Genomic DNA, 24,999 nt, shown 5'->3' with positions numbered 1-24,999 from the left:
AAAACAAATGTAAATATGCATCCATCTGTCTATGATGTGGCTATGATTAGTTTACCCCCGCCTCAAGGAACACGTTCTGGGATTACATCTTTGAACCAAAGGAGACATTCTTTTAAACATTTGAGTTTATGATGACCCCCTCCCCTCCCAATAAATAAATGAAGAGGCTACATACGTAAATTAATAAACACATACATACACATATAGTACATAAATATTATGATAATAATGATTATAGCTGCAAGCTGCATAATGATAATAATGTGGTAAAAACTAAAAAGATACAGCTGTAGTCACGCCGCGTAAAAAAATCCACTTCCCACGATGCATAGCGAGAGGGGGCGTAGTCGTCGTACACACAGTTCTCTCATGGTCAGAGCAGCATGTGGATAGGAGCGAATAGCTAGAATGAAATGAACTGTTCATAAATTGCTCACATCAAGCATTTATTAGGCTTTTCGGTCGTGGCAACCGGCCCATTAACAGTGACGATCATGGCCTCTGAAGCAGACGACGCTCTGCTGTATCTGATCTATCAGCATCTGAAGGTGAACGGACACTCAAAGGCTGCGAGCATGTTGAAGAAACACGTTTCACAGGTAAGAGACTGTCTGTCTGATCGTTATGTAAAGTTATTTTCCTACCTTTTAACTACATTTGGCGACTATAGTCTCTCGGTTGACTATAGACCAGAATGTCAACTATGATTGCACATTACAATATCAGCGTTATTCATCGTGTGTGCCACGTCGCGTTACATAAACACATAAATGTTTACAAACGGCAGTGTTGTTGTGGTATAAGCAGTGTTGCCAGGTTTTGTGAAAGAAATAAGCAACCAGGTCTAGGAAAACTAGCCCAAAAGAAGCAACTAGGCCACATGAGCACTTTTTGAAAATAGCAGATCTACATGCTCACAGCACGTCGTGATGTGACGCGTTGTGAGCTTGTAGATCTGCTATTTTCAAAAGCTCTTGCAATAAAATGTGGAATGTGTTGTGAAACCTTGTAACAACACAAATGTTCCCTGGGGCACAAACACGTTAATGAAAATATTTGAGAACCACTGGTTTAAATTATTATTGAAACAATTGGAAGCAAGCCAAAGAAAGGACCCCCAGAGTGCAAAGGACCACAATGGAACAAGGCATAGGCTTTCTTGGGTTTAAAATCCTCTTTGCAGACCTTGTATTGAACTGTACTTTCCTGTGCCTTTTTTTTTGCAAACTGCTAATAAAGTATTCAATCAATCAATCAGCCTAAATAAGCAACTACACGTTAGAAAGAAGCCCAATTACCAATATTTACAAGCAACCTTACAGAAAAAGAAGCCCAAAGTCGCTTATAATAAGCAGACATGGCAACACTGATTGATGCACATGGGTTTGAAAAGAACACGATGTTACAGAGACAGCAGCATGGCAGCAAGCTAAGGCACAGACCAGCCCCCCTACTGCTGCTTATAGGACTCACACTACAGTGCAACATTAGGTTCATATCAGGTCTACTGTCTACTACAGTGGCTCTAAACCAGTGGTGGAAAAATTACTCAAATATTTTAAGTAAAAGTATCTGCAATGCAGAAACAATCTGTTACATGTAAAAGTAAGGTAATCAAAATTTACAAAAAAAACTACAAAATTATTCAAGCATCAAAATATACTTACATTATTAAAAGTGAAATTACTCATTATGCAGAAGGTCCCATTTGACAAGTTTTCAAATGTATAAAAATCCTTTGAAAATAGCAGATCTACAAGCTCACAGAGATGCGTTGTGAGCTTGTAGATCGGCTATTTTCAAACTGCCAACATATATAGGTCTGAATGTTTTTTTAAATAATAATCAAAATATTCAAAGTAACTAGTAACTAAAGTTTTCAAATAATTATAGTGGAGTAAAAGTACAATATTTGCCTCTGAGATGTAGTGAAGTAGAAGTAAAAGTATTGCAAATTGGTGATAGCAGATCTACAAGCTCAGTAGGCTATTTTGTTTGCCTTTTTCTTATATTATTTGACAATTTGGCCAATGTTTGACCAGTTTTTAAAGTTTGTTGATTAGCCTACTTTTGTTTTGATGCAGTAATGGTCTTTTTATTTTCTTTCTTTTTTTTTATTTTATTGGTTATAAAAAGTATTAAAAGTCCTTAAATTGTCACTTCACTGTAATCTGGACCCCCCCCCAAAAAAATCATGTGGGGACCCCCCTGGGGGTGCCGACCCACAGGTTGAGAACCACTGCTCTACTGCACTAGGAATCCAGGGTGTTCAGCTTCTGAAAACCACAAATTAACTTCATTGGCGTTTATTCTCTCTCTCTCTCTCTCTCTCTCTCTCTCTCTCTCTCTCTCTCTCTCTCTCTCTCTCTCTCTCTCTCTCTCTCGAATAGGTGGAAACACCAGAAGAGAGCCCCAGCCTACACGATATGTACACAGGCTGGACCAAGTAAGTTGTTGTTAACGTACAGTAATACGATTTGCTTGCATTTGCTTTATCAAAAATTCAAAGCCAATATCTAAGAAATAAAGATTTTGAATCAGTGTCTTATTTTTTGTGTGCTAAATAACACCAGTAATTATTTTAATAAATTCAAGTTTGAATTCACACAAAGTCGACCTTTTAAATGCTTCAATACAATTGCTCTTGAAACCTGCCATACCTGTATTTGTGTATCCACAGACTGTGCTCTCTAGCTCAACATACTAAGCAGGAAATGGATATGGACTCGATCACCCTGAAGAAGAAAAGCATCAAACCAGACCCTGCCACCAATGAAGAAGAAGACGCCAAGCTCTCCAATGTAGAAGAAGAAAAGGTGGACATTAAGCCTTCCACCAGTGAAGAAGAGATGGAGACTACACCTCTAGTTGGTATGTGTCTGTATGCACAGTTGTCTGTCTGTCTGCCTGCCTGCTTGCCTGTCTCTCTCTGTCTTGTTAATTCACTTTATGTTCTACTTTTCTTTGGTGCGTCATATTCTTCCTGTCACCTTGTACCTTTGCATTTTTAAAACCAAGGTATCATTATATATTTTTATTTTGTTCAGGATGTTCACACGTATCCATTTCCAGTGGAGTTGCACTTTTTTGGCCTCTTTACCCATTATGCAAGGGATAATCATTGGGGATCAGGTCATTATTGAAAATAAACCCCGGCCGACGGGGTGATTAGACCTCGATGCGTTGTCTTTATCATCATGAAGGGTTTTATTTCTCAATAATGACCTGCTCCGCATTGATTATCCTGCTTATTACATGGCTACTTAATAAAGAAATTAATTAATTGACCCAGTAACAACAAAATTGAATTGATTTTGAAAATTTTATTGATTTGAAAAGGATTTAATTGATTACGGTAATGGAAGTAGACCATTAATTCACGCCAGGTGCGTCCAGTGCAACGTGGTCATCTTGTCAATGTCGGATATGGCACAAATCAAGCAGTGCAGATTGATATGAGCCAGGTGTTCTGAGTCTTTGATTAGACAGCGGTCTGTTATTGAGTTCAGCGGCCATTATTCAAAAATATTCAACCAAGTTGTGTAATAATTAATTTTAATGTATGCTTCTTTTTTTTTAAAGGTTTTAACTATAATGTTTGCTATTATATAAGGGTTTTATCTAACCTGACTCCGCCAGATGGGGGCGGCAAGCTTCTTCTATCTGGCAAAGTCAGGTTGGGTTTTATCACCTTTTTAACCATACCATGATACTGTCCAGCCACCACACACTGTCACTTAAATTAATATGACTTGCTACTGAAAACATGTTGTCATGTATTCTTTTCCCTAACCCCAGAGTCCCAGAAGAATGGTTTTGAGTCATCCAATGGAGGCTCTCCCTCCCTGGGGAGAGATCCTGAGGGCCTCCCTGATCAGGAAGAGGAGGCAAAAGAACAAGAAGAGGAGGCAAAAGAACAAGAAGAGGTAAACAGAGAGAGAACAAAGTATTACATGTGATAGCTACAGTAGATGTATGGCGGAATAACATTTCCTACCAATGCCATGCTATGATTGAATATCCACTGAGCATGTGTTTGGTCTAGTTATCCTGCCAAGGAACCACAACCACCACATCCAGTTATACAGTATAATCATTTGATCAACCCATGGAAATGCAGGCTGGAAGGTTTGCTGGTTCCCCAAGCACACCAACACCAGCACTGATACCCAATGTTGGTTGAAAGGCTCGTTGAATTGTTATCGCTCTAGCATCTGTAAGCGTTTCAGTGCAAAACCCATTACTGGCACATTTCTGCTAAAACTGTCTCCTGCATCTTTCAGTAGAGTTAATTTCATAATTGTACCACAGGTCTTAGATGTATACTTATGACAATTCACAGAAGGCTAAAACCACTATGCATGATGGTGAAGACATTTTAATCGCTACTGTACTAGCCAGTTGAGGGCTTAGGCTTTTCTAGTTAAGGTGAAGCCCATTGGGAACGCATGCCCCTCAGTTATGCAATAACCGTTATACCTGTTGTCACAGTAGTTAGTGCGGTTCTGATTATTGATGACATAGGGGATCTCCATATATGGGTATGAAAGGGATACAGAGAGACAGACAGACAGATACACGGAGATTTTACTGTTCTGGACAACTGCTGATCCAACCGATTTCCCACTCGACACTGCACTCCCTCGGGTCCTTGGCGTTACACACGGCAAATTTGAAGTTAAATGGTTTGACGGTTCTCGAAAAATGCAGAGGAAACACAGACACACACAGAGATGCTGTGCATTTATAAATATGCATATTTAGTATTAAATATTAGAAAACATAGTAATACTTAAAAGAGGACCTTAATTTAAAAAACAAAACATTACTTATAGCTTCTCTTTCTAAAGATATTTTTGGGGCTTTTTCTGCCTTTATTGATATTCAGTGAGAGAAACAGGAAACGGGGAGAGAGTAGGGGAGTGGCATGCAACAATTGGTCTGCCTGGCCCGAGGGTCGCTGTCAGGCATCAGAGCCTATGTGGTATGTGGCCTAACCCTGTGGTTCTCAACCTGTGGGTCCTGACAGATGGACCTTTTTAACATAAAAAAAGATAAATGAAATAAAAAAAAAGGTCATTACTGCATCAAAAGTAATCAACAAACCAAACCATGCTATAAAAACTGGTCAAACATTGGCCAAATGATATAAGAAAGAGGCAAAAAAAAAAGAAAATAGCCGATCGGTTATTTTCACAATTTTTCTATGGAACTGAGCCAAAGTAAATGTAATGACTCAACTCCTACAATTCCAAGTGCTTGTCAAGGTAGGGGATCCCCAGTTCAAATATGATCATTTGGGGGGGTCGAAGCCTGAAAAGGTTAAGAACCACCGCCCTAACCATTTGGCTATCAGGTCGCACCAGGTACAGTAGGTACGTAAGTAGATACTGTAATTAAATAGGTTGGTATGTAGATAGATACTGTAGGTCAAGGGTCAGCCTCAGGCCAATTATTTCCTAAGCCATTAGATGGCATAATGAATGGCTAATTTAATAACTGGAACTGGAACAGACTGCCTTATTTTCAATAATTATCGCTATAAAAGTTAATAAATGAAGATTTGTTTGGTGTAACTGTGATATAACAGAGTGTAATCAAATCAAAGTAGAAATGCACAAGTGTAATCATTTTCTGCAGGGCACATCCTTGAATGTTGCAAAAAGAGGATATCATTTAGTTTGTTAAAAAGTGAAAAAGAACGTACTCCGCACTCGTTTCTTTTCAGAGAACAATAGCTCTTTCATAAAACAGGAGCGTGTTTATTGCTGAAAGACTTTTTTTAAATTCACAACCATTTATCATGTTTTGTAGCAGCTGCTGTGACACTGCACTCTCTCTATACCGCTTGTCTGTAGTCTTCTGCACTAGCAGCTTCTTGTGGTTACGTAGAAAACAATAGACAGTTTAATCACCCATTGTGTGTGACTCGTCAACCCAGTCCATGGTCTCAAGGAGGCTGCAGAAAACGCAGTTTGTCTTTGTTTGCAGTTTGTCTTTGCATTTTTCAATATGCTTAATGTTAACATGTAAGTCCACAACAGGTACTTCTGTGGCGACTGACAGACAGACAGACACATACACACTCAGGCCGCGACGCCCCAAAATATTCATATTTGAACTGGGGACCCCCCACCCTGACAAGCACTTGGAATTGTAGGAATGGAGGCATTACATTTAGTTTGACTCCGTTCTCACAGATAAATATTGTGAAAATAGCCGATCCACAAGCTCACAACACCTTGCGTTGCGAGGCGTTGTGAACTTGTAGATTGGCCATATTCACAATTTCTGCTCTTTCTTATATTATTTGACAATTTGGCCAATGTTTTACTGTATTTATAGTAGAGTTTGTCAATTACATTTGATGCAGTAATGGTCTTTTTTCATTTCATTTCCATTTAATTTTTTAAGCTATTAAAAAGGCTGTAAAAGTCCTTAAATTGTCACTTTACTCATCTGGGGACCCCCCCCCCCCAAAACCATGTGGTGGTCCCGACCCACAGATTGAGAACCACTGTTCTAATTGATTGGTCGGATGCTTCTCAAGTTATGCGAAGGACACGGATATTTCGCACATTTATAGTTGGGTCGGTACCTTTTATTATAAGAGTACTTGGAGGCCATTCTGGAGCCATGTGGAACTCCATTTGGGATGGCTGACCCCTCCGATTATATCATCTCCATATTTGAGCACGGACAAACATTGGCGCCAACATTGGTAAATGGTAGATGGACTGCATTTAGTGCCTTTCTCCAAAGCACTTTACAATGTATTTCACATTCACCCATTCACACACCGATGGCGGAGGAAACCATGCAAGACCAACCAACCAACCTGACATGCAGCCAGGAGGAGCCGGGGATGGAATCTGGAAACTTCCGATTCGAAGACGGCCGAACTACCTCCTGAGCCACTGCAGTCAGAGCCGTTTGATCTGCTCGTATTCTAATTATGTTAATAACGCAGTGTGTGTGTCTCAGCTGAGAGTGAAAGTGTCAATTTAACTGGAAGATATACTGAAATGTGATATATCTCTGTCTGAATAACAGTGATCAAATCTGCTGAAGCAGTTTTTATTGTAGCAGCAGTAGTTGCACGTTTCAGTCCTACAGACTATTTTAGTTTGTTGTATGCTACACGTCTTTCTTTCTTTTTTTAATGAATAAAACATAGCTTACTCCCCCTTTGTCTCAGTTATTTATCACAAAGTGCACCCTCATAAACATTAGAGCATGTGATATACACATCACATTCAATAAATGATTTGATCAATGCACAACAATCTTGCAGTTTGTTGTGCATGGGTGGGGGGCTACAACAGTAATAAGCTGAGTAATACACTATATGATCTGTTACCAGTCATCCAGCTATGTAACATGTCATAAGTAATTGATGTTGCTTCAAAATGACACTTCAGTGAGTGAGGAGCGTTCCCAAGTCGAATCTCTTTGATTGTGAGCAACCTTTATTCTTTGAATAAACAATAAAAGAAACATATTCATGTAACTTTTGCGGTGTGATTATCATATGGAGACATCGCAAACATTTAATACATTTTTTCTTTGCCAGTTGTTGGAGTAGTATTATACTGTACTCTTTGACATTGACAGACACACTGACATACACACATAGCTTCCAGCCAGTCACTGTAATAATGTGTGTGTAGATAGATAGGCATTGGCTTATGTACTTTGGAAAGGCAGACACACACAGACTCTCTCTCTCACACACACACACACACACACACACACACACACACACACACACACACACACACACACACACACACACACACACACAGCTACCTTAACCATGTGTGTGTGTATACTATACATGTAGTCTATTCTGTTGGGATTGTATTATCTCTGTCTGTCTGTGTCTGATGTGTGTTATCTCAGGCAATGTATGTGAATCCTGTTTCCATTCTTTTATACTTGTCCAGTGATGCAGTTGATGCTGATAGCTGGCTCTAATACTGTTTGAACAGACCTGTGTGCCTGAGAGAGACTGCTGTTGACAGACTCATAATCTCCTGATACAAACTTTGTGTGTGTGTTCGCGGGCTTGTCTGAGTGTGGCTTTCTGTTGATCCCCACTCCTGGACAGTGTTCAAATCTGTGCTACAGTGCCGGTGGTTATTTCTGGTTCTGTCTGGTTCTGTTAATGTGAAACGCTCCGTGGTTCGCATCTAATGCCCATACAGCTGCAGTTTATAAGGCAACCCATGCTCTTGCACGCTCAACACACACACATGCATAAAACAAAACATTGCATTTTTAAATTGTCCGACTGAAGTCAGTACTGATTTGGGCTGGAATACCAGATGCAAAATATAAAAGAATCAGTCACTGTGGATTACCAGCAGTCGTTAAGAATGCAAGCATTGTGAGTCATGCCAGCTGTGCGAAATGATTAGGCTACTGCTGCATATTTTATAGTCAGCCACTCTAGATGCCCCTGCCAAGGCATCTAATACGATGCAAAATTCCAGCACTGCCTCAGACTCCCCCGACTCAGAAGGCGAGGCTCTAGCCAAGAAGCCCACCAAGGAGGCCTCCAGCCTGCCGCAACCCAGCCAACCCACCCCTTATCAGGCCAAAGCCCAACTTCAGTCCCATGTCCCAGCCAAGGCCTCTGGCTCAGAAAGCATTGACGGAAAAGAGTCAGTGCAAGTTAGATATGAGCCTAAGGAATAATTCTTCAAGAGCTATCTCTTCTAGTTCATCTGAACTACTTCATTTTTAAAGGAGCATTTTGCCCACAATTAATCTGAACTGTATTTGTGTAGTTCCAGCCTTCATTGTTTGGTTTTCAACTTTTCAACATATGCAGTCTGTACTTCATCAGCTACAGTATTTATTGGTTGGTAATGCTTTAGTGAAGTCCCGGTGTCTGATGCTGTGTCCTTTGATCTCCCTTGTGAGAAAGCAGGCAGACGGAGAAATAATGAAGTGTAGCAGCTATGGAGGAATGTGTGTTGGTGACATTGTTTTAAGAATATATCAACACTCCCTTTATAACATAAGAACAGATAATGTAGGTCTTTACAACAAATGGAAAGACTATGCATGCCATAAACAGTTTAAATTTGTCATCTCTTGTTCTCACACACAATTCTACTTGCAGACATTTTGTAGGAACGTAAAAGAACTGCATGCAAAATGTACAATGTGAAATGTGAAACTTTTATTGTCCAACTGACAAACCTGATTGATTTTCTTTACTCCCAGAACGCAGAGCCAGCCGTTGAAGTACCTGTGGTTCAGTCTGAAGCCTCTGTCAATCAAGCGGAAACTCCTACCAGTCAACTAGCCAATGGGAGTGAATCTTTAGAGGATGAGGAGGACAGTCCTGTCGAGGTGCAGTATGGGAAATTGTTTGCTTGATACTTTTAGTTTTGTAAAAAAAAAATGTATTCTTAAATGTTGTCCAACACCACATGTCTTGTAACGTTTTAGTGTGGAGAATCAGGAAATAATTATTACTACGATTATTTGTCATAGCCACAGCACAGGCTGTCCCCTCTGTCTTGTGCACGATCTGTCATAGTTCTGATTCTTAAACTCTTTGAGCTACAAGGACACCAACAGGGGAACAAACATTCAAACGTCTTTATACACCTCTTGGAAAACGTTCATTCTTGGACCTCCCAGGTGACTTAGCCTCTGCTGACCTCTGTTGACCTGAGGGGTCTTCTTTTTCCCTCGCAGAAAGCTGTCCCAGCCTTGCCCACCTCCTCTGAAGTGACACCTCAGGAGACCACTGAGCTGCCAGCGGAGCCAAAAGACCTTCCCACTGACGGTATGAGCAGCCAATGGCGTTTTGAACCCAGGTTGTTATTTAGACGCTATGTATGGGATCTTGTTAACACTGCCTCACACCACACTGTGGATACTCACAAGACGTTGTGATGAAAACACTGGAGGCTTGTCCAGAGCCCTCTAGTGACAATCTGGCCACGTTGTAAGGAGCGTGGCCTAGAATCTGTACCGCTTAATGAAGCCAATGCATTCCCATGCTAGTGTGTCAATGCTTGGAATTACACATTCATATTAATGAAACACAACATAACATTCTGTCAATTAAAGTTAGTTTAATCGATTGGTTTAGACTGGTGTATTATACATTATATACATTATAACCAGTGATGCTATGCTCATTTGAGAAGTGGTTGCTCTCTATTTTAATGACGTGACGCGCACGTCGCTTAACACCTACAGTACAGGTCACACAATGGGCAATTGATATGCATATAGGCTAATTCCTATGTTAATGTACCTGGCGTGAGTCGGGAGCCTTTGTAAACTTTGATGAAGTGTGAATTTAAAGTAGTTTTAAATCTATGCGTGTGCCTGCGCGTCCCCCCTGGCCAAATAAGTGGTTGCTCGGCGTGCAACCCCGTCCACTGAGCATTGCACCCCTGATTATAACTACAGTATTACATCTGCAGTGGTTGGTGGTGGTCTCCCTACTCTTACACTGAAAATCCTTTTGTTGGGAAGGACACCTGTTGACAGTAGCGCTGAGTGAAGTGCATAAGACCATTATCTCCCCTGGCCTAGCGGAGATTCCCTCTTGTTGAGCGGTTGATGTTTGGTCTCCCATGAGTCGATTTACCTGTCTGCATGTCTAACTCTGTTCCATAAATGTATTTGTACTTTTTACTCTTTTTAAATAGGGGAAAATACTGCTTTCTTGAAAAAAAAGTATATTTTGCCCTCTGTGGACTTGGCAGCATATCGTCTGTAGGGTGGAAACCTCAAAAACTGTGACTTCTCAGGATTCAAATTCAAAAATAGGAAAAGTAGCAGATGTTTCGAGCTTGTAGATCTGCTACTTTTGATGCTTTTGTGTGACACTGTAGTATGATCAAGTAGGGCGTTAATTTACGAAAAAACACAAACAGTTAAAATTATGGAGATAAGAGGTTTCTGCCCGACAGCAACATTATACTAAGCTCTGTAGTGCCACACAGAGGAGTCCATGCTTGGACACAGCGAGGCTGACTGCTCCATGTGGCACAACGCCCTCACCAGATGTTCAAAGCTGCGGTTCTCTTCCCGTTTGGCAGCCTCATGTATATCTTGTTTTTTGTTTAGCTTGTCAAAGCTTGTTTCATAAGCTCGAGTGGGGAGCAGTATGAGAACTACAACCAATTGCACACTAACGCAAAGTCATATTTAAGTATCCAAGTAATTGGACTGATAATTTGACAATTTTATGAATACGGATATAAAATACACCTCCTTTGAGCTGATTAGTAGTTTTACGATGATATATGATGCTGATCTGCCAAGCAGTTTGCAAAATTAGCTGCGTACAGACACGACAGATAGACAAATTGACTGAATGCACTTTTTCTGTCTGGCAGAGATGAAAAGAGATTGCCAATGTCGTCCATTTTGTATTTGAAGCAGTAAAAATAAAAAAGCCCAAAACAGCCATTTTGAAAATCTCTTTTGTTTGTTTATATAAACTAGGCCCTGATGAGACCGCTGCTCCAGCCTCTGTGTGTGAAAGCTCCAAAGAGGAAGAGGACAAGGACAAGGAAACTGAGGTAGTTTTATTCATCTTACAATTACATGTTTCTCTTATTGTTTGTATGGTCCAGCTTGCCAAAACAAGATTTTAAGAGTTTATTTCTGGAAGTCATAGAATTCCAGTGTTGCAAACTCCCCCCCAAAAAGAACAAGGCCCAGAGCTGTACTGTTGTTCAGCATTATAATTTCATGCAGTGACATGAAAGCTTTTCGATCTCTATCCATTAGCTTATGTCTGGCCTTGATTGCATTCTGAAAGAGAAATGCAAAAGCAACAGTACAGCTCTAGGACTTGTTTGAACAATAAGAGTCCTTTGACTCTCTGGATATGAGCTATATTTATTTTGGCTAGACTATGCCTGTAAGTAGGAGATATTGATTTATCTCTTTTGGACTTTTCGTAAAGCTTTACAATTTAAGTTTTTGGCATTCAGAATATCCTCTCATCCAGAGCGACTTACAAAGTGCAAGATCATAGTAAATGGCATGAACCGTAGTCAACAAACGACAGCGTAAATGGTCATACCAGGTAAACATCAAATCTACCATCTGTCCAAACAATATGCTATCTAAATAACATTTGTGGTCAAGAAAACAGTATATATCTATCTAAATAACATAACGTGATGAAAAAAGACATGATAAAATGAAATTTGTAAAACAGGGAAAGAAACTACAAATGGTTGTGAAAACTGATTTATTTAAATGATTATCTAAAAGCAAGTCATGTCTATGAAAGTTTTTAAAAGAGGTTCTCATTAATCAGTCTGAGCTCCTCTGGTAACACCCTTATTTCCCTTAACCCAATATGTAGGGTTATGGACCCTTGTCATATACTGTAAAAATGTATGGTTTACATCAGTGGTATGAATGGTTTACATCTCTGGGTTCTTTGAGGCGGTTCCAAATGGACCCTTGCAGGTCTATGGCTCTGAGAGAGTACAAATGGAACCACAGGTACATTTGGTTCAATTTGTGTACACTCAGAATTATGGGGGGCCTTGAAATGTAAACGTTTGAGAACCACTGGTTTAGATGAACTGTGTTTCATTATGTAGACTCTTCAATCGGCTACTGGCAGCCCTCAGGAGGCTGAAGGTGGTGACCCAGCTCTCCAGCAGAAACCTGAGGACCAACTGGTGACCTTAACAACCCCCTCTGACCCCTCTGCTGCTGATATGGGTAACACTCTACTGCACTGCACAACAACAGCAACATCATGGGTTGTCATGAGACCCAGACTCTAGACTTATTTATCTCTTAAAAAACATTCCATATTGCAAAAGAAGAGGTGAAAAATTATCTGAAATAGTCATCTAAAATAGCATGACATAAGACGCAGTTGTTCAAACACTTAAGCCCTATTTTATAGTTTGTCGTACAATGGTGTTGTGGGACAAAAATGCCGATCTGCAAGCTCACAACGCGACACATTTGTGATCTTGGGTTGTGAGCTTGTCTCTCGATTATGTTTGTCATCTTTGAATTTCTTTGATAAATCGGCCACTATGAGATGGCCAAAATAGGGACGCCAGGTTGAAAGTGGTTAAAAGGCAATAAAGTAAGATTTTATTGAAGTGGGGCAACGGAAACATGGTATAAAACACTGTGAGTTGAGCAGGCAGATTTGGAATGAAGCATGGAGTGGATTTTCAAGAAGCGGCATTGGCCTTCAGTTCCGCACCGGTTGCACTCTGGTGCGCTGATGCCATGAGTTTGAAGTATGCCCGGTCCACAATGCATCTGTTTGTGCAGCGTGCCCACACATAAAATGGCCTATTCCGGACAACAATGGAGTTTGCTTAGTACTGTTTGAGAGAGGGGGAGACAGGGTGTCAAGCCGAATTCTCCTACTCAACTCCACTCGCATGTTATTCACAGAATAGCATGTTCAAAATCTGTGCAGAGTCTCTGGGAGTTGAAACCCAAGGAAAAGTCAACTAAAAAGAGTCTGAGTCTTCGACTGGTGTAAATGCTGTAGCCAACAACATTGCACCTTAAAGGACCATAGAATGCCTAACATGTGTAGCCCATAAACTATGACTACAGTACTTGAAATTCTGGCGACCATTTTCCAAAGCATACTGTGGTTTGGAGTTAATGAACTGAAACAAAATGTAAACAAATGAAACCTAAAAATAAATGTATTAACACGAAAATGGCCAAATCTGTGAATAGACAGTGGCATGTATTGACGCCGTTATGGTCCCTTTTAAATAAATTGACGTTCACATGGAGTCCCTGCGCATATTGGTATTTTTTCAATATATATCAATATCTTGCCAGCTCATAACACACCACTAGCTAATTAAAGGTAGGGTAAGTGATTTTCTTTGGTTAGAATAAGTGTTAAATAGCTCTATATTCTGATAGTACTCATTGCTATAGAGTGTTTGTTCAGTAAAAGGAGTCTCCTTGTCTCTCCAGCTCTTTATAAAACAGAAAATGCATTTGCGTTTCAGTTTCAGTTTCATTTCCAATTTTATCCAATCAGGATACAGAACTCAATCAGGATATAGATTAAACAAGTGAAATTGGAAGTGATGACATTAAGAAATGAGCATGCAGAATTGGAACTGGAACACTATAAAAATGAAGCTTAAAAATGGGTACTTCCTCCTGATTGGCTGAGATTTTGAAACCTACCGGAAAATGCATTTTCTGTTTATTAAAGAGCTGGAGAGACGGGGAGACATCTGTTACTGAACAAACACTCTATTGCAATGATTACTATCAGAATATAGTGCTTTAACCTTTCAACAAAATACTTTTTGTTTTAACCAAAAAATATCACTTACCCTACCCCAATAATAACAAATTAAAATAACATTTTGTAGGCTACTTAGTTAGCTAATTAAGAGCTGTATCGTTGTTTCCTTACAAACAAGAAGTTCACACACTTTGAATGGTTGGGACAGCGGTGTCATTGTTTACTCTACATAATGAAACGGTCTGTATTAGTAGAATAACTGGTTGTTTGTAATTCCAGTTGAAGAGACGCCCGCTGCTGATGGAGAGGAACCAGATGCACAGGACTCAACCATCCTCTTAAACCTGGAACTCGTAACCAGCACGCCGCTCCCTGGGAAAAAGAAGAGGAAGAAGAACAAGAAATCTTTGGATACGTCGACTGAAGAAGCCCCTCTCGTCGTAGACACCGCCGAGGACACACCCATTGCTACGACGCTCACTGAACCTCCTCTCGCCCCTACGAGTACTGCGAAGAAAGACAAAAAGAAACGGAAGAAGGTGACTGCAGCGGAAGAAGAGGGGAAGGAGGTGGAGGACCCTAAAGAGGAGAAGGGGGAAGAGGAGGAAGAGGTGTGTCAGGTCAGTCCATCAGACAAGAAAAAGGCAAAGAAGAAGAAAAAGGGAGAGAGTGTCGAAGAGGAGGGGAAACAAGAAGAGGAAGAGGAGACGATTCCCTCCACACCCCCAGGAAAGAAAACCAGGAAGAGGAGGGGGGGAGGCGTAGGGGAGGAGGAAGGGCCGGCGGAGTTGGAGACCCCTGCGACTCCACCCAAGAAGAAGAAGAAGAAGAAGGAGGAGGCGGCGGAGGAGGTGACAGAAGAGAAGGCAGAGCCTCCCATCGCTCCAGCCGAAACCGAGGATGGTCAGAAAAAGAAAAAGAAGAAAAAGAAATCACCAGCAGAGGGAAATGGAGAGGAAAGCAGCGTCACAGGTGGGAATGGCTTGGAGTCATACTCTCATACTTATGGAATCATGTACTTCTCATGAATAAAAGTGGTACATCAAAAATAACATGCTGATAGCATGCAGATAATCAGAAAAGCTACTGAAACACGGAGATGTCCTCTCTGTTTATGGCAGAGAATCATTTCATTTAGTTCACAGTGGTCCTTCGGATGACCTCATACACTTTGCCTGCATTGTAGACTAACAGAGTTCCCACCCCAAAACGATTTAGGTTTACAAAGTGAAATTGACGGAGGCAAAAAACACCAAAAACCTAGTTTTCGTTGGTGTTGAAAAAAGCGTTTTGCTGATAGCGAGGGAAGAGGCCATTCCCATCGTACAGATGATGCTGGGTACACACCGAGATCAGGACCTCTCCCTGTTTGAGTGGCTTTAAAAAATTAAGATTTTTTATTTTTTTATTAGACGTATTAAGTAAATACATATTTTTTTATCATGGGCTTGTGACCTTACGAGATGCATATTTGGACTGGAGAGAAGTGCAGATATGTTCTGTCGTTGAGCACTGTTATTGTGTGTGTCGTTGCGATGATGTTGATGTAAACAACCCCATAAAACCACCCAACGTCCTGGAAGTAGCAACGTGTTAGTGAAATCAATCATTGAATACCTAGGTCATTAAGCCCGCCCACCAGCATGGTTGGCCGACCACGATTGTATAACATGGTTAGCAAACTACTTTTAGAGGGCTGGGATCCTCACTACTGTGTAAAAGTATGTATCGAACTATCATACGTGTTTGTTCTAGGAATTACAAAGATGTAAATGTTTTGGGCAGCAGTGGCCTAAAGGTTAGGGGAGCGCATTTGTAATCGAAAGGTCCCGGTTCGATCCTGCAGACCGGCCGAAAACAATCTGGGTGGGGATGTGAACCTCCCAGCTGCTCCAGTGGAGCTGCTCAGTAGCAGTATTTAACGGTTATAACTGTGGTTATACTGGGCAGCTCCCAGGTTTTAATGTGTGTATGTCTGCGTGAATGCGAAGCAGGGCGTTGCTGAAAAAGAGCATTTGTGCTCCGCAACCTCCCCTGAGTAAAAAAAGAAAAAACATTCTAGGCCTTTAATTGACCTTCTTATCTAAAGTGACTTAAAATACACCCTACCTTTACCATTGGTTGCTTGTACAAGCGTTTTTTTAATCTTGTATCTCTTTCTCTCTCCCCATGTCTCCCTTCCCGTGTCTCTCTCCCCCTTTCTCTATCTCCCCCTCTACCTCTTTCTCTCTCCTACAGAAACCCCTGATGTTTCTGCTGTCTCCTTCTCAATTAGAACTAGACAGACTAATTACAGGAAAAAAGCGGCTAGGAAGAAGAGGATAGCGAAGAGGAAATCGAGTAGCAGCATCCTTCCAGACCAGACAGAGACCCCGACACCCAACGAGATAAAGAGCAGCCTTCCAGACCAGACGGAGATCCCGACACCCAAAGGGAAGAAGAAGTCAGTTTAATCATTGTTCTTTATGTTTATTAATGTTTTCGCGTCGCTTATTGTCACAGTTTTGCTGTACCGAAAGTTTTTGTTAACCAATTAAAGTTAACCATACAAATCTGAACCAATCCAAAATCAGGAAAACCCAGAACCAGGGGACCACGGAGGTGACACCTCAAGCCAAACGAGACAAAAGACAGGCTCCTGCTACCCCGCAGCAGGAAGATGTCACACCGAAGAAGAAGAAGAAAATGGCCGCTGAGCAGGAAAACATCTCTGTAAAAGAAAACCAGCTGCCGCTGAAGAAGAAGAAGAAGAATGGGGAAAAGGTTAAACAGGGAAGAGGGGAGGAGGAAGTAGAGGAGAAGGAGCTTCCTGAACTCTCTTCTGCTCCATCTCCCAACGAGGGGAAGAAGAAGAAGAAGCGGGGAAAGGCCGGTAAGATGGCGGAGGAACAAGATGGTCCAACAGAGACGGAGACCTCCACTCCATCGATTGTTGGTGGGACACAAGTGGCCTCTGCCAAGAAAAATAGTAAGAAATACATGTACTTAATTCCCATTGCTCATGAGGGAACATAAGGCCATCGACAACTTCTCTCCATCTCTTACTTTTGTTTGTCTTATTAATTTTTAATCTCTCTCTCTCTCTCTCTCTCTCTCTCTCTCTCTCTCTCTCTCTCTCTCTCTCTCAAACATATACTGTATTACTATGTTACAGAGAAGAACAAACCAACAGACACTGAAGAGGTGACACAGTTACCATCTGTTCCAGACACACATACTCCATCTGCGGCTGCTAAGGTAAGAAGCACACAGTAGTAATTTATACATTCCTGACTGAATCTTACTTGTATTCAAATGTGAAGAAATGACTTTCAGTAATCAATTAGGATTGTTTACATGAATGTTAATTTTCTTATATTTGCAGAAGAATAAATCATCTAAAAAGAAGGTTGTCTCATGAATTTAGGTACGGTAAGTAGCTACTTAGTCCAAACATCAGAACATCAGAAATAAAGTTTAAAATTCCTTTTTAATACATGTATTATATATAAATGTATTTTTCTTTTGACAGGAAATTTGCGGGATGACTTCTTTGGGAACCGAGAGCCATTAAATTAACTGGACCATCTCAGTAGTGTTATGTCTAATTTATACTCTGTCGTACTACAGTGTCCAGTGTCAAGAATGGCTATTATATTAGCTATAATTAGCCATATCTACAAGCCCACAACGCGTCGCACTGAGCTTGTAGATTGGCAGGATTTGGTGTGGGACACCATCATACGACTAAGTATAAATCAGGCTGTAGTCCAACCCCCACATACACACTACACACACCTTAACCCTAACAGCTATGTTTTAGCCATGTTTTGCTGTCCAATTATTTTTTTATGTATGAATCCACACACCCAATCGGTCATAAACGTAGTGCTGTACTGCCCTCTATGGGTTGAAACTTTCAAGCATGTTGCACTTCTGACTCAGTCAGAGATGTCACACAACAGGGTATTTTGTCATTGACACCTGATGGAAGACACCTATTGTCACCTATTGTGACGATTGAATGTGGTCATCTGTGAGTGCAACATTGATTCAAAGGCCAGTGCAGTAGCAGTTTTCTGCCTTGTGTGATTTGGTGTGGAGTCATTCTAGCGAGTCATTTGAAAGTGCAAATTTGCCTATATTTATCATGAAAGCTATTATGTTGTTTGGTGGACATGTACGTAAATGTCTGATATAACTCTAAGCAATGCCTTCCATGTCAAGGTCTCACTCCACTGGAACATTTCTGCCACCCTATGTAAAATGACATATTTTGATGAGGTGTGGAAGTGTTCTGGCAGATGTCCTAATCATAATAGAATGATAGGATTCATGTCAAATAACAGCGAAGTTGCCTTTTAAGACTTGTTGTTTTTGTTTTATTCTGTTCTCTGGTCCATTTTACCATTTTTGTTGATACAGTTTGGCACAATTTTTGTGAATTCTTATCAGACGGCTACAGTAATGCCAGGAGGACAGCTGTGTTTCAATGAAGCCTTAGCCAAGTCAGGTTTTTTGTAGTTTCAGGATTTGGCACATAATTTAGCTTTATGCTGTGAAAAACAAGGGGTGTCTAGTGAGTAAGATTAATCCTTGCTGAACGTGGTGTTGCCTTTTCTGTCAAAGAGCCTTAAAAATGTGAACTTTTCCAAATAGATTTAATGGGACACATTGTTTACAGTTTTCTTGTTTGTTTTACATTGTTTTATTTTTCCTGATCATGCATACTGTTCACAGATCACAATCCTGTTGCTGATGACAAAGGGGAATTGCACTGAGTTTAGGTATTCAAAGGTTTTCATATCTTCTGGGGACTGTTGAAGGTTTAAACCTTTAGTGGGACGTTTTGTGAACAAATAACAAGCCTCCTGCTTTTGCCGTTGAGAAAATTCTGGACAGAAAAGATTAGGAATATATCCCTTCTGTAGCTATTTTTGTAACCTTTTATCAGCTGAGACGGATATTGATTTGTGCCAAAAAGGTGATGGAAATCATTGTTTATTCTAAAACAAAGTGGCGTTCCCCAGCCATTATATGGTTCTCATAAAGCATTTGTATAAAAATCTACTTATCTGAAGAGACCAACTACGCATCTGATGCAATGCATTGTTACTAAAATGGCTTAGTTGAAAAGCATTTCCCACAGTGGTTAGTGGGTTTCTCTCCCGTTTGGATTTGTTTTCTGAGACAATTCGACTGATTACACACTGTTCACAATAGATGTCTAGATAGATACTTAACTCTCACTGTGGTACTTTTGAGTAATTCATGGTATCAAATATATTGCTGTAACCATCAAAGACTATCCATGGCATGGGAACAATGTTACACTTGTTAGGCTTTTGAATGTTTTAATTTTCTCAAATGTGATATCACAAAGTGCTGTTTTATGATTACCTCACAACTGTTGACTCTTTCCCCCCCAATACACAGTTTATATTTGTTTTCTTCCAATAAAACTGTTTCATGTTAATTATGTATTTGTTTCAGTTGCATCATCGTATGCGTCACATGTATATTTTGTGAAAGAAATGACTGATATTGTGAATTTGGTTTTCAAAAACTACTGTACTTTAAAAGGGACAAGTAAAAATGCCAGTTTTGTCAACCCTATACTAAAAAAAAAGCATGGGTTTCCGAGGCTAACTCTATACTAAATAATATGAGTTGTGACGGAACACACACTACTAGACTACTGTTATGTCTAAGGTTGGACATAACATTAGACATAACAATGTCGTAAAGATACAGGGTGATCTCACACTCCAGACTCCACATAGGTTTAGGGCATGGGCAATCTGGGAGCCCAGAGCCAACTGAAAATGAAAAACAGCGACCTCTGCTGTTTGTTCTAGAGCAGAATCTGTTCTTGAGAGATTAGGGCATGGGTCTTCAACGCGTGACTCCATAGTCATGTCGCGTCTTCAACAGGGGGTCTGGGACCTTAAGGGGTCCTCAGAGCATTGTGAGCTTGTAGATCTGCTATTTTCAGCAAAGAGATATGGTGTAGAGGTCCACTTTACCAAGTAGTGAGGGATTAAGTGGTTAAATGTCTGAAAATCCATATTAACATGTCCAATATATTCATAGAAAATATTATGTGTAAACAAAAAGAAAAAAATGTAGGCTACACATTGCTGATGATAGGGCTGTCATGAAGCTATATGAAATTATGAAAAAGTTGAATCTGCAACAATTTTATACAATAGGCCTAGGTAGTAGCCAGTAGAGGTCGCTACTTTGTCTTTCTCTCAGTGTCTTTGCATGTCTTCGGCCTGAAAACGCATTGGTGTAAAGTAACTAAGTACATGTACTGCAAATACTGTACTTACGTATAATTTTGAGTTTTTTTTTACTTTACTAGAGTATTTCCAATTTTCAATGCTTTTACTTCTACTTCACTACATATCTGAGACAAATATTGTATTTTTTTTACTCCACTACAATTATTTGAAAACTTAGTTACTAGTTACTTTGAAGATTTTGAATATTATTACAAAACAAACATTAACCACTTCAACCCTATACTTTGGCTATTTTGAAAATAGCTGATCTACAAGCTTTGCGACACATTGTGAGCTTGTAGATCTGCTATTTTCAAAAGATTTTTATAACATGTATTCATTTGAAAACTTGTGAAATGGGACATTCTGCATAGTGAGTACTTTCTACTTTTGGTACTTTAAGTATATTTTGATACCAATACTTTTGTACTTTTACTCAAGTGCATTTTTAATTCCGGACTTCTACTTGATGCAGTATCGATACTTTAACTTTACTTAAGTAAGAAATGTGAGTACTTATACGTTTTACCACCACCACTGACACAATGAATTCCGTTCTTAATTGAGCTCATTAGTGTGAGAGCGTCTCATTGAGCACCGCTTTGTATTGCTAGGATCATGGGCTGGAGAGCCATCACTCCGTTCAGTGCGTCTGTACTGATGGCTTGGGTTGGTGTTAGTTTGGCACTAGCCCGGTTCAGCACACCTAAAGACGAGTTAAACGGAGGTTTTGCTGGTCGGCATCGAGAGTTTGATGGTTATGGATTTAAAGCTTCTGACTCTGTCGATTCCCCGACCAGTAAAAAAAAATCTTGTGCCCGTTTGGAAGAATCTCAAAGGTGAGACGGAGATCCACAGAAGGACTAGTTCGGCTAATCAAAAAGCTTAATTGGGTTCGGTCCTATTCAGAACATTTCAGGTGTGATGTAATGTCCTATGCGAGGCTTATCCACTGATGGAATAGTTGCCTCACTGGCACGCCCAGGCCTAGCCCTGATACATGACTGTCATGAAAGATTTTCAAAATAGTGTTTGCACTTTCTCCCTTTTTGGTCCGTACATCTACAAACACGTTCAGATTTCAAATATAAAGTGCTTACCCCATGGCCATGGATGTTACAATTACGTACGGGCCCTCAGAAGTACCTCTATATTCCGTATTGTTCAATAAAAAGCATTTAATCCGATTGGTGGCCATTTTCCCCGTATTGTCTTCATATGCATTCAACTACGTGCCCCTATCGGTTGGGAGGTGTATTGCACACTGATACGTTATAACTCTGTGAGAAAATGGCCACCAGTCGGATTAAAATGATTTTTATTGAACAATACGTAATATACGGAATGTACTTAGGGAACGTACATAATTGTAACGTCCGTGGCCATGGGGTTAGCACTTTGTATTTGAAATCTGAAGGGTAATGCTAGATATACAGACTAAAAAGGGAGAAAGTGCAAACACTATTTTAAAGATCATCCAAGACTGTGACAGATGACCGTCTTGTGATCCAAGGCTAGCACAGGCCCAGCAATGCCTGGCCCAGCAACCCATGTCCGGGGTGCTCCTTCCAGTCCGACATCTCACCACTCCGACTAGTGGCTTCCGCGTGGAGAAATGCACCCCCCATGTCCATAGCACGTACAAGGGACACGTTTCTCCACCATCAACCCCACACCCACTTCAAAAATGTAATATCCCTATAATATCACACTGGACAATCTTGTTGAAATTAAGTAGACTTCATTAATGTGACTTAAATCTTGACACGCTTTACTGTTACATGTATTTTCAGATCAACAGAAAAATTCCAGAACTGGTGAACCATCTCATGATGTCAACCAGCCATTGTATTACTGTGGTAATGGAACAGTCATTTTAAGGTTTTCAAAGATCAGGCATTCAGCAATACATTGGAAAGGTGAGTTAAAGGTTTCAGGACTGCACTAAGTGTGTTTGCTTGGAGTTCTCAACTTTTTTCATTCTCTACCAAGACGTTAATTGCATTCACCTATGTCATCATGTTCTAATTGAGCGGTAGGAGGAGAGGTCAATGATTCTCAAACTTTTAAGTTTCAAGGGCTCCCATTTTGGATACTTTATGCCAACCCAATAACTCAGAGAGTGTACAAATGGAGCTATCTCTTGGAGTTAAGACTTATTTTAGGGCATTTGGTTCATAACGATCAATAATTTAGCTGGGGGTCCCTGACTCCCTGGACACCACTTTGAGAACCACTGGGATTGACAAAGATTTAGGCTATTTATTCAAAGTGTCTGAACCAAAATGTTCTCAATTTACAATTTATCAAGTCAAAACTATGTATTATAAAAGTACTGTAGGCCTACAGTACATTTAAAAACGACTGTCGTTGCCCAATGTGCTGTATAGGCTAAATCACAAATTCAAAAGCCATCAACATGAACAAGACAGCCTACAGCTCAAAGACGCAAATAAGCAATCAGCAATAAACACAGTAAGAACATAAATAAACCATAATTAGCAACATAACTCCACCAAGGCTACACAGGGCTGTCTACACAAGGAAGTACGAGCTTGTGTCTTATTGGATCATGTTTATTCTATACACTGATTTGTTTTAGCTATTGCTCATTTGATTTTCCTACTTTGTCTCATGATCTGGTTATGAAAGTAGGGACGCATTTATCTGTGTACTGACACATTGATGACCCCTGCCTCCACCACGACGATGACCACAACAGCTGCCCCCACGACAGCGACCACAACTCCTATGATCTAAATTAACTACTTACTGTAGATGTCTTTTGGGGTTTTTGTCCATTTGTTGATTAGATGTTTTGGGGAGTTTGGTCCATTGTTGATTGCCTAAAGAGCTAAAATAAAGTTAAATGTATTTTTTCTGGTCCTTCACTTAAAGTGGTTTGGTACAGTATAACTTTAGTTATTTCAATCTGCTTTTATCCCAATCATGTTGTTCATTTAATTTGAGAAACGAGAAATTAGTCATTTTTCAGCAGTGCGTTATGCTTTTCTCTAGGCCCTAGCCTAGTATAATACATACTTTACCAAGAATCCTAGACTGCAGTGGTTCCCAAACTTTTTAGTTCAACACCCAGAAGAGAAATTAGATGTTTAACAAGTGAAAATAGCAGATCTGCAAGCTCCCAACGCGTCGCTTGTAGATCTGCTATTTTCAATTATTCTTAAACCTTTTATTTATTTATAGAAATAATTCGATTTTTTTATTTTATTCATAAAATACTTTTGATTTTTTTAATTGTCTTTAATTGATGAAAAGTTGCACGTTAAACTTGTTTTAATCTTTTGAAATGTTATATATATATTTATATTTTAAATATAGGAAATTAAAAAATGGGGATATCGCGATCCATAATAAATTGGTCCGGGACCCGACCCACTGTTTGGGAAACGTGCCCTATAGAGTCTAGTGTATTTGGCTGCTACAGTGTGAGTGCAAACGAGCTTGCACCTTGAACCTACAGGTATGCTTAGTGGTTATGGTAGCAGGTGATGTCAGCTCAGAGTGCTCACACAGCTGCTGAAGCAGTGTTGCAGGGACGGCTGCACGAATTACATATTTGGACCTGCTTGACTGAGCATAGAGTTGGGAAGGAGTTCTTTTTGATATTCATGAAACCAAAAGCAATGGCAAGGGACGTACTGTATAAACATACTCTGAACTGACTATTTGATAGTAATTATTGATGTATTTGAATATACTGGTGCACCAGTGCAGTACCGTTTGTCAAGATACTTAGAGGCAGTCTATGACGTCAGTCATCTGTCAGACAGATCCTGGAATGTATTATATTTTATATTGAACATGGCACAACTAGACCGCACAGTTGTGCTCTACTGAAGGCACCAGTTGTCAATTCAATTCAATTCAAAGGGCTTTATTGGCATGAGAAACATACGTTTACATTGCCAAAGCAGAAAGCACAATACAACAATACAGCAATACAATCAAAACAAAAAATATGTACATTTGAAAGTCAGAATCTTCAATAGATCAATTTCTATGTACCAAGATCACTGGGTGCAGGTCTATTGCAGGAATATACACAATGATTCGTTTTTTAGGGTGGTTGTGTGCCGTTTGATATCCTTCTCCTATCACAGCAACTCACACATCTTGCTGCTGTGTTTGCACATTGTTGTACTTCGCCCAGCAGATATGGGAGTTTTTTGTCATGGTCATGTTTTTTAAAATCTCTGTGTGTGGTTGTAATCTGTGGGAAGTATGTGTCTCTGATGTCTTGGTACAATGGACAGACGGTTAGGAAGTGTAGCTCGGTTTCCACTTCATTTTGTGTGCAGTGGGTGCATAGTCTGTCTTCTCTCGGGATACAGGTCTGCCTGTGACGACCTGTTGTCTCTTGCACTTCTTCAAATGATTGCTTGTAAAGTTAGAGATTCAGGAAGTGTTGCATTTATTGTAAATAAGAAAGGCTTCTGCTTCTAAATGTAAAAATAA

At 40.1% G+C, this 24,999-nt stretch overlaps 1 protein-coding gene across 2 annotated transcripts; it reads left to right on the top strand.

The window, feature by feature from the left end:
- Nucleotides 1-381: 381 nt before the first annotated feature.
- LOC311045822 (uncharacterized protein) lies at nt 382-19,703 on the top strand. 2 transcript variants are annotated; one of them, XM_084057880.1, is made up of 14 exons: nt 382-599; nt 2,391-2,446; nt 2,681-2,871; nt 3,799-3,926; nt 9,235-9,363; nt 9,715-9,805; nt 11,485-11,561; nt 12,603-12,726; nt 14,534-15,226; nt 16,493-16,697; nt 16,828-17,222; nt 17,409-17,491; nt 17,619-17,660; nt 17,766-19,703. In XM_084057880.1, exons 1-13 carry the CDS (start codon nt 495-497, stop codon nt 17,652-17,654), a joined length of 2,313 nt encoding a protein of 770 aa, XP_083914006.1. In that variant the 5' UTR covers nt 382-494; the 3' UTR covers nt 17,655-17,660; nt 17,766-19,703. The 2 variants fall into 2 exon arrangements, with proteins under 2 accessions (XP_083914006.1, XP_083914007.1); XM_084057881.1 differs by having other exon boundaries at nt 17,619-17,665.
- The last annotated feature ends 5,296 nt before the right edge of the window (nt 19,704-24,999 follow it).

The sequence above is a fragment of the Gymnoscopelus microlampas genome (assembly GCF_963454915.1).
Source record: "Gymnoscopelus microlampas genome assembly, chromosome: 5".
Classification (NCBI taxonomy): domain Eukaryota; kingdom Metazoa; phylum Chordata; class Actinopteri; order Myctophiformes; family Myctophidae; genus Gymnoscopelus; species Gymnoscopelus microlampas.
Note: the sequence above shows the minus strand (reverse complement) of the source record. Positions and strands in the feature narration are given on the sequence as shown.